This window comes from Anser brachyrhynchus (genome assembly GCF_964034855.1).
Source record: "Anser brachyrhynchus genome assembly, chromosome: 2".
NCBI lineage: Eukaryota > Metazoa > Chordata > Aves > Anseriformes > Anatidae > Anser > Anser brachyrhynchus.
In genome coordinates, this window is record NC_137695.1 from 96,656,432 (window position 1) to 96,666,814 (window position 10,383).

The 10,383-nt window shown below is 39.8% G+C and overlaps 2 protein-coding genes across 3 annotated transcripts in view; one reads left to right on the forward strand and one right to left on the reverse strand.

The window, feature by feature from the left end:
• CTNNAL1 (catenin alpha like 1) overlaps nucleotides 1-7,012 on the forward strand; it is a 57,923-nt gene extending 50,911 nt beyond the window's left edge. The window contains exons 13-19 of the mRNA XM_080583598.1: nucleotides 146-196; nucleotides 289-443; nucleotides 2,018-2,066; nucleotides 2,837-2,893; nucleotides 3,032-3,151; nucleotides 5,261-5,344; nucleotides 5,436-7,012. Coding sequence (XP_080439724.1) covers nucleotides 146-196; nucleotides 289-443; nucleotides 2,018-2,066; nucleotides 2,837-2,893; nucleotides 3,032-3,151; nucleotides 5,261-5,344; nucleotides 5,436-5,597 — 678 coding nt within the window. The 3' untranslated portion in view covers nucleotides 5,598-7,012. The remainder of the gene's footprint in view (nucleotides 1-145; nucleotides 197-288; nucleotides 444-2,017; nucleotides 2,067-2,836; nucleotides 2,894-3,031; nucleotides 3,152-5,260; nucleotides 5,345-5,435) is intronic.
• ABITRAM (actin binding transcription modulator) lies at nucleotides 6,667-10,331 on the reverse strand. Of its 2 annotated transcripts, XM_080583603.1 has the most exons (6): nucleotides 10,215-10,331; nucleotides 10,076-10,127; nucleotides 7,990-8,119; nucleotides 7,169-7,245; nucleotides 7,022-7,091; nucleotides 6,667-6,953 (listed from the first exon to the last, which is right to left on the reverse strand). In XM_080583603.1, the coding sequence occupies exons 1-6, from the start codon at nucleotides 10,282-10,284 to the stop codon at nucleotides 6,825-6,827; spliced, it is 528 nt and encodes a 175-aa protein (XP_080439729.1). In that variant the 5' UTR covers nucleotides 10,285-10,331; the 3' UTR covers nucleotides 6,667-6,824. The 2 variants fall into 2 exon arrangements, with proteins under 2 accessions (XP_080439729.1, XP_080439728.1); XM_080583602.1 differs by lacking the exons at nucleotides 10,076-10,127; nucleotides 10,215-10,331 and adding an exon at nucleotides 9,492-10,067.
• Between the last annotated feature and the right edge of the window lie 52 nt (nucleotides 10,332-10,383).

Sequence of the window (10,383 nt, forward strand, 5' to 3'; positions counted from 1 at the left end):
TTCTTAGCTTCTATTGAGAAGTTTGTCCGAAATGCTGGAACTTTCCTGCACAGTCTGAGTATACAGCCATCTCTTTTTAATTTGTTTGTAAAAAATATTACCAGTTCTTTTTATTTAATAAATGTTATTTTTTTGTTTGAAACAGAAGCATAATGCAAATCTGAAAGCATTAAAGCCAGTCAAACTAGATACTGAGGTAAGACACCATCATTTTTAAAAAATATAAAAAAAATCCTCATGTCTGAATAATGTATTTTCATGTGTTATGAATATTGTCACCATTTATAGGAACAGACAAAAATTGCAAAACTTGGATTAGAACTGCACCTGCTCACATCTGATGTGGACTCTGAGACAGAGAAATGGGAGGATCAGGAGAATGAGATTGTGCAACATGGGCAAGGCATGTCAAGTATGGCTTATTCCATGTATTTATTTACCAGGTAATATGCTGTATGCAGTATGTTTCAATGGGGAGAATAGAATTCGAAGCATTTATAAGAAATAAGGCAAATTTATTTTCAGAGTATAAGTATTGGGGGACAATCAGAAAGCAGCTTTAATTTCTATCCTTGTATTTTATAAATTGTAATTTCTAAACTGTTTAGTAATAAACTAGTGTTTTGTTTTGTTTTTTAAGTGCTAAACATCTGTTTTGTTGCATAACAACTAATTAAAGATCTGTCGTGTAGGGAAATATTTTAAGATGGATGGTCCTAAATATTTTCAAAACTAAGAGAAATAATGCACAGTTATATTACTGCAGATCAGAGTTACTGATCTTTGCTGTACTGAAGGGTGTTCTGAAATTTGTCTGCACAATGCCAGCCTCTTTGAATAATTTAGGATTTTTTGCTGAAAAATTAGAGATTAATCTCACCTAGTATTCCAGTATTATTCAGTATGCCAGAGACCCAGATTTCTGTCCTTGCTCAGCTGATGAGGACTGAGCAACTTCTGTCTAATTTCCCAGCAGTGCTCTAGTCACTGAAGTATTTATGTAATACTGTGAAATGGGGCTTCTGTAATAAGTTCTGTGAAACATCTTCCAAAAGAGTGGAATTTTACAGTTCAGTGGTGTTAATGCTTACATAAGTGGAAGACCTAAGACTTTCTGGGATAGAGTGCTTTAATAGATAGGTAAAACATTTTAAGCAGTAACTGATTTTTTTTTCTTTGCAAAAGCTCTTTCGGTGTTATCTAGCTTTATAGCTTAATTCTCTGTGGTCCACTATTCATTCTGCGCCCTCGTGTGTTCGTTTTTAAGCATCATGCTGTCACCATTCAAATACAACTTAGTCCCTTTTCTTAGCTATGAGACACTAAGTATTAGTACTTCACTGTCTTTACTGGTAGATTTTCTACTTTAAATAGCTAAATATATTCTGCGTTTGATAAGATTTTAGCATGCCCTTTTTCATTCTTGTAATTTTCAGGTCCTTCTGTGTTTTGCAGAAATACTTCACTCTAGAAAAGAACAGAGGCTTAGTTACTGGCACAGGGGGAGGGGAGCACACAACCTCTTTTCTAGTCGATAAATGAAATGAATAAATAAGACTCCTTTCTAGAGCCCACACTTCAAAGAGTATATCAGTGTACCCTTCTTTTCAAATAGAATGGGAGGAAACCGTTAGAATGCTAGCTACTGAAAACGTGTTGCTACTGCAGCATGCAGGTTTGTGTTAATGAAAGAGCTCTGACTGTTGCTTTTTAAATACCTAGGCAGAGATGCTTTGTTACATTTATGATGCCAAGTATTTATTTATTTATCATAGTTACATGGAGCATGTTAAGAGAGTAGGCATTAAGAGATGTATCAAGAAGATAGGTAATAGTACAAACCATCCGACCAGGATGTAGGGATCACATCCTGCCTTTTGGTATTACAGATGTGTCCCCATTTCCCCCACACCTGGTATGTTTGTGTGAGAGACAGAGAAAATAAATTGTACAGGCAGCCAGCAAAATATTCTGCAGTCTATACATGGCATATATTCCGTTTTCATTGTTTCCACAGAGGAGAAGGACTTCTGAAAACTACTCAAGATTTATTTCATCAAGCAGAGGTAATACATTTATAATGAACTGGGAGTTAGGGATTCTGAATGAAGAACAAAATGCAACTTTAACTCTTTGATTCCTTATACATGAGTACAGAGTATCAGAAATTGACTGGCAACTGTAGTTCTTAAACAGCATAACTCTGGTACTTTCTGAAAGCTAACATTCCAGGGCTCTGGTGGGACCTTATTTAAGACATTACTTAAACTGAGATTCCAGTTAGGAATGGGAAATAGTGGCCTTCAGTGCGATAGTACTCTTCATTGTGTCACTTAGTTTAGTCCCTGATGGTGTTTACAGATACTTATCCTAATCTGAGCAGCAGTATTCTATTGGGAAAGGAAGAAGATGCAAAAATATGAATAATACAGACAAAAGACAAGGGACCAAATGAGGAACTATAATGTGACATTTCTACGGTATGTATGTTTAACAGGAGACTGCTTACCTGCGTTAGGACAGAAAGCAAACATGACAGGGTATCATCTAACCACAAAATTTTTGTAAGCTGCTCCAATTCAAAACATGTTTTTTCACATGTAAAGGGAAAAACTTTTAAAACTTTGCTTATGTGGGAGAATGGCATGCGTTAGTGTAGGTTTTTACTTCAGAAGTCACTGCAAACTTGTTAATTATAAATGTATGCAACTTGCGCAAATATTTCCTGTTACCCTTTTAGAGTACACTATGTATTAAAACAAAAGGTAAAAGGAGTGGTGGTTCATTTGCTTCACCTTTTTTTTTTTTTTTTTAACGTGTTTTTTTCCACTTTCAGATTTTTGCAATAGAGGGCATGAAGCTTGCTTCGGCTTTTCAAGCCTTTTCTGATCAGGTGACGTATGACAACTGAAAAGCCATTCAGCTTATGATTTTAATGATACTACGTAAAGGCTGGTTGTTTTGTCTTCTCCATTAACTTAATATTGGAGTCTAACACAGAGTGGTTTTGTCTTCTTAAAACATACTGCAGATACACGATGATGACAAACCTTTGCTTCTGCTGGAAGCTGAAAAACTGATCCCTATGTGCAAGCAGCTCCAAGTAACAGCAAAAGCTTCTGTTCAGGGTAAAAGTGCCATATTTACAAAGGTAAAGTAAAAAATTATATACATCCCCAAAAATAAAACCTAACTTGTTTTAAAATATGGTATTTTACTAATTTATGCTCCTGATAAAACATGAAACAGTTAATGACAGCTGAATTTCTTCGACTGACAGAGGTCCATAAAAAGTAACAAGTACAAAATCTTATGTTGCAAAAGCATTTTTCTGCTATGCAATATATCGTTGTTGCCGTTCCTTATGTAGAAGAGGAATTTACTTCAACTTGAAGTAAACTATTTTGCACTTAACATGGTTTGAGAAGCTGATGTGCAAAGTATAGAGGAAGAACAGTAAGAACTGTTCCTCTTGATGAAAATGTTTTGTCTACTGTCTCACTGGTCACTGTAGCCGAAGCCATTTACTGCAGTATCCTGTGTTAGGAAAGGATGTTCTTCAGCACAGGTTCAACTTTTTCTGGACTTTTTTTTTCCCCCAGTAGCAGAGCAGGGCTTCAGTGAAGTTTATCCTGACCCCTTCACTCATGCTGAGAGTTTGAAAGGAGGCAAAATACGATACACTGGCACCCAGCATATATGGAAGCCTGCAGGTGGATAGTTTGAACATTACTACTCCCAGGCTTATATGACTATTTTCTTAAGGGAGCATGGATATCCAAATTTTGTCTAACTGTATCTGTCTAACCAGATTTATCATTAATATTAATGTTTTAATGAACAGTTTCCTTACCAGTAACTTATCAACTTATAGAGTGTACAATAAATAAGACTTTTTTTTTCCTTATTATTGTTAAAAATAGTGAAATTACCATTTGGGTTTTGGATTTCACTGTTAGTAAAGAGTTTCCCAAGACAACGATGTTGTCAAAAAAAAAAAAAAAAGAAGGAAAGTTGTTCACAGACTTCCACTACATTGCTTTTTACTGCTGAGAACATTTTTCAAGGAACTTGTCAACATCTCCCTCAACTTCTACCCACTACATAAATAGAGGTACTGGAATTTTATCATGGTGAAACTGAGAATTCTCAGCTGAATAATATGAGATGGTATTTATCTTACTGTAAGCCACAGAACTTTATTTATATGAACCATAGTTAAGTGTAGCTCGCTAAGAAGTGCTCAAAGCATTAACTAAGGCAATTTGTATTACCACCACTGTAATAATTATTGTTATTCTCTTGTTATTGATACTTTACATAAACATAAATTCCAAACCCCGAAGACTCTATTTGTGAAGTACACGCTTGCTTCTCAGAAAGTAAAGAGTCTACCCTACACCACCTACTTTATTCTGCTATTACTCATTTTGTTATATGTAAACTTACACATAGCTGCCATAAAAGTTTCTGCATTGTTACCATAAGTAGGTCTACAAACCTGAGTGGTGAACGGAGGTCAGGCTTGTTAAGGAGCAGTAGTAGGATCTGTTTTTCTGTGTAGTTGGGTGTTTGTTTCCAATTAGCTATGTGGGAGATGTTTCAGTTTCGTGGGAGGGACAGCTGAGTTCTGAAAGGGGCTAAACCATCCAAGCTAATCAAAACCAAAGTCAGCACCTGAGAGCTACTGCTTGGTTTGTTTTACACTCGCTAGCTAAACTAAATGGGAACTCCAGTCTCTTTATAGTTAGGTAGTGCTGAAAGGCTATCAAAACAATGTTTCTGAACAGCCCGAACTTGTGACCTCTGCTGAGTGTTATACATACAGCTTAAATTCAAATGCTTCAAGATTTAGTTAACCTTTAGTGTAACTCATATCAAGGTAAGGCTTACATGTCACACTGCTTTCTAAATCTTGCTGACAGGACATTGACAAAAGGAAAAAAAAAAAAAAAAGAAGAAAAATAGTGAAACATAATATTACTCTCTAATACTATATTATTTTAGTTCCTTCTCCTGAGCTGTGTATTGTTCTCTTCTGTTTCCCAGCCCAAGTCTCCCTTTAACAGAAGGGATGCTGTTGTTTTATGAACACTAGAGAAATTCAAAACAGCTAGGTAAAACTTTCTGATTAGATGAGATATTTACGAAGGACAAATGTTATCCATTCGAGCTCAAAATAGATTATCATCTCATGTACTAAATAGTTGCCTGACAAAACTAATCAGTGATCTTACTCTACTGTACTTATCTTGTTTAGGTTGATGCATGCATTCAGAAAACAAAGAACGTGATGACTCTGTTATGTCAACTTCTTCCACTTTGCAGCAAATTAATGAGAAAGGTACTTGATTCATCTGCAGTATTTTAGTTTTTTCTTGTTTGCTTTTTGTTAGTTTGCTTATTTTTTTTTAATAAATCTTCATTTTATACAGAATAAAGCAGGAAACGGCTATCTTAAACCTGCTCCACCATGGAGAGAAGACAGAATACGAACCGGCACAAATGCACACGCTCCAGAAAGGAGAGCTGAGACATTTGGCATCAAGTCTTTGGAAAATCATGTGACAAACATGACGTTTTTAGAGAGCAAGTAACTATAGCACTTAGAAATGCAGGAACTCCACCAGAGAATAACACTTGCTGAAGTTTCAATTTTGCTTTCATTTGTGGAAAGTCAAACCAGGTTAATTTGAATTAAAACCCTTGACCTTTGTCACATCTAATAGATGTCCCATTACTTAACAATTACAGCACCAACTAGTGTAATCGTTATATATTTTTATAATGTGAATGAATTTCCTACGCTCGCTATCGATACTGGTTTTGTAGTTAATGCTTCTGAATGTCTTAATGGATGTTCCAACCCAAAGATGCTGCTAATAGACGTTTCACGTAAAGAACCTTGTGCTCAATATGCGATATGTAACACTACTGCTGAAGTCTGTAAACTCATCTCTGGCCTGCTTCAGTCTATGAATTTATAAAGCCCAATCAGGAATATAGTCTGAAAGGCTGTAGCCTAAAGCACTGAAATGTTACCTTAGTTTTGAGTTATACCTGCAATGAAGTATAGTCCTAGGAAAAAACACTCCTGCAATAGCTGAACAAAGAATCTTAATTTTGTTGGCATGATTCATTCTTCCCAAATTATACTTCTATCTCATTAGTACTCCTGTCTCAATACCCTTTTCTTTTACTATCTTTATTTGTAGATAGCTGTTGTTGCTTCCTTTCTGATTAAAACTTATTGAGCAGAATCTGAATTGCATGTGGAACCACTGAAGTATTATGTAGACTTTATAGCATTTAAAATTGAAGTAAATAGATACTGATTATGACAAACTTCCGTAGAAAGGGCATTATTTGACTTCAGGACGCTAGGAAAACGTAGCCTGGTGTGAAATACTCTTTTTCAAGTTTATCTGCTCTTTGTATACAGGCTCCTGTTGCATTTTATTTTTAATTTGCATTTGTCAAACTCCATGTTGTATTAGTTTAGCTAAATTACATGACAACTAAATTATGTGATTCTTCTGTATTATGCTTGCACTAAGCAGAAGCAAAGAAGCCTGTGGAACACAAATATTCTCCAAAATATCAATCTGTGCTTATTTAAAAGCTTGTTGTGGCACTAGAATTGAGGGAAAAAAAAAAGAAAGCAGATTTTCATATACAAAACGGACTGTTTTATTCTTGCGCGAAACCAGCATTTTAAGTTCCACGTTTAAAAACAGACACACAGGCCTTTCAATCCTATGAAAGTTACAGTGTCCAAGAAACTTATTAAATATCAAATACAGATGATGCCTGTATAATTAACTTCATGCAGAATTATTATGACGTTTCAACAAAACCTCCTCGTATTCCTCCTGCGTCAGAAGTCCCTGAGTTATACTCTTGCTCTCTTCAAATTTGGGTAGAACCACTGCAATGTATCCCTCAGTTGATGGCTAAAAAGCAAGACTGAAGTTAGTAGTAAAATAAAGGTTAGAAAATAAAAAGCAAGAAAGTTTCTCACCTTTTCTTGCAAAATAGCTGGATTGCTAAGAATGTTTTCATTCACTTCTATCAGTCGCCCTCGTATACAACTGTGAAAGTAGTTAGATTCAGTAAACGTGCACGGTATGTCAGGCTGTAGGGGGCAAAAGGAGGAAAATATCCTTACCTATAAATAGTGTACTCTTCTCCATCTGTTGAGGATATCCTGCACAGTGGGGCAAGTTCTGTTAAAAACTGAGCTCCCTGCATTTGAAAAAAATAACACATATATATACACACACACACACACACTTTTAATTGCACAGGTCTTCTAAGATATCATCAGCAACGTAAGTCTGTAAGCTGCAGAACAAAGCAAGGAAGTGGGATAGTTACAGGTCATTGCAAGTTATGTATTTATGCTTTTCTACTGAAGAGATGACAACTGTGTGCACAAATAGAAGCTTGTAAAAGCTCATAAATTTACTTATAACTGGTTGTTGTGGAATAACAGATTTGTAGTTTAATGAAATTAGAATAAGCAAAAGGAGGAGAAAAACATAGCTTAGTTAACTTTAGCATAAGCAGTTTTAACTACACGTTTGAAAACCCACCAGGAAAAACTGAACTAGGCCATCTGCTGTCTAGGTCTATTTGACAAAAACAGTAGTTTCCAAATCCTTGGCATTTTGGTGAAAACAGTTTTTTTTTTTTTTTTTTTTAATCTATTACGGGATGTTTAAGTCCCTCTATATACCACAACAAAATGACTTATGAGACTATTAACATTGGTTTGAGCAATACTGGAAACCACCAGAGCTGTACGATCCCTCTAACATCCTGGTTGGGATGCTCTCTCTCTCTCTCTCTCGAGTAATAATTATTTAACTAGGGAGGGGCTTGAAATAAAACACAAAGGTAACTTGCTAAGTTTCAATTCTAGAAAGGACAGAAAGTTTCATGCAGTTTGAGAGACTACAATGAAAGCTAACCAAATCAAAGACATACCCTTTTTGACTTCCCAGAGACCTTATTCTGAAGTCTGCTACAGTTGGGGCTGATTTGGTAATTAATACTTTTAATTGTTTTTCCATTTTGAAGAAGAGGGTGGGCTTCTGCCAAGGTGATGACGCAGATTCTGCAACAAGAGTTATAATTATTATGCTGTAGTTGTGAAAAGCCATGCCTTTACGTACCCTAAGCAAGCTCCACCACCTTCTCTGTCAGTACTGGTGGGATTTAAAACTGAGACTGGGACTTCACTTGGGCTTCTAGTTTGAAATGCTAGCAAGACTTTCTCCATCGGATACTTGATCTTCCATAGTATACAGTGGAAGTTTAGTCCCTCTACAGTTTAGTAGGAAAGTTCAGCTGGTAGTTCAGCTTATTGCAGCTGGGTCACTCAGCAGGCCCAGAGACAGCACGGGGGTTGAGCAGGGTAACGCAGAAAGCTATTTACCTGAGCTAATGATGAAGAAATTACGGTGATTATTGCCTGTGGATGAGACAGAAATTTAGCTTCCTACTTAGACAAATGTCAGCTACTGGATGAAACTGGACTCGCTTTCTTCACGGCATCTTACTTGAAGTGAGCTCTACCAAACTGAATGGAAATTGAACTCTGATCTAAAGCAACCCACAGAGAAGACGCTTCATTTTGAGACACTAGGCTGTCATCAAAAAACAGTAAACTTGGTAATTACACAGAACCAGAGCTTTTATCCAGTGTTGCACTCCACATGCGCATATTTAATTTACTTGTGTTGGGACCGCTGAAGTAACTGCTTCAAGATGAAGTAAAGCATGGTTTGCTTTTGAAGGACGATGTTGCAGCAGAGGGCAACAGTTCTCGGACTAGCCAAAGGTGAAGCTGGGGGCTGTCAGTGGTCTGCCTGTGAATTGGGTTTTAGCTAACCTGCTGCTTGCATCCCATCTTTTTCTAAGGGTGGAGAATTTCTTGTCACAAAACCGGAGTGCTCAAGACAAACCCAGCTGTAGAGCTGAGACCTAACTTCACCCCTATTTTAGACCTGCACTTAATGCACAAAGCCCACAGCCGGCACCCTGATGCCGCTGCAGCGCCGAAGCTCTGCAGGGTCTGGGCAAGCAGCTCCCCACAAGAGGGAGCTGGATCCCGGTGAACACGGGCTGTATGCCCCGGCATTACCGGGAAGCTTTACAGCAGCTCAGAGGAACCAGAAAAGCTGCTTCTCTTTGACCCCGGCTTCCTGCGAAGAGCAGGAGGATCTGGGAGCTGCCACCTAGCCATTAGAGCTGAGGCCTCGCAGTGCAATTCAAAAAGGATTTTTGTGATCCTAAATGGCACCAAACCAAGCCACGGCCCCACCCATTATAAGGGCAAAGAGGTTATTTTACTGAGCACCCAGCCAGAGGTACTGTAGGAAACGTCAGCATCATGGTTTAGCTGGTGTCAAGCTCTTGCTTGATTTTGAGCTCGTAAGAGCAGTGGGCAACCCACTGGGAACACCAGACACACGTCTCCACCTCACCTCTCCTCAAAAGATGAGAAATTTGAAGCTGGGAAGATGAAGGCTGCCTTTTTCTGCAGCAGACAGCAGGCAAAGTTCTGCTCATCCCGCAACAACTGAGCCACACCACAGACGCCTGGCACACACAAGGAGCTGGGCACGTTGTGTACAGACCATGCCACTGCACAAGGGAGAAGCAATGCACACATCTCTGGTTCCTATCTCGTGCTCGCTGCCTACCTCTCTGTAAATGTACAATTAAAGGCGATTGCGTAGTGCCAAACAGAAAGGGCTGAATCTGAATTGAGCCAACTGATTTCCTGGAATCCAAGTGAAGCAGACTGCTTCCAAATATCACCGTGGAGAAGGCTCTGAAGCGCCTCTCATTTAGGAGAGCCCTTGCAGCAGGGGAGGCTGCAGGGACTGGAGGGCAGCGCCGCAGCCGCTGAGGCTGAGCACGGCGGGCGGAGCAGGGCGCCCACACGCGGTGCTCCCGGGGAGCAGTGACCGGAGAGGCGCAGGACAGGACGCGGGGTGCCCCCGGGGAAGCCGGGCCCCCACAGCCTGCTGCTGCTTAGGGGGAGCCCAGGCCCGCCGCCACTCGCCTGTTGGAGTGCTGCAGCACGCAGAAGTCCTCGCACGGCCGCCCCTTCACGTCTGCAAAAGGCCACAAACACGGGTGAGGCCGCGGGCCCGCTGCCCCGGCCCCTTCCCTGCATCCCTCCCTCCCCGGCCGCCCCGCACCTGGCTTGTACCAGCGGGTGAAGTACCGCGCCGCCCCGCCGCCGCCGCCGCCCGCCCGCCCCGCCGCCATCTCGCAGCCCGCCGGGCGCAGGCGTGGGGGCGGCCCCGCCCCGAAACCAGGGCAGGGCGGGAGCGGAGCGGGGGAAATCCCGCACCGTGAGGGGGAGAG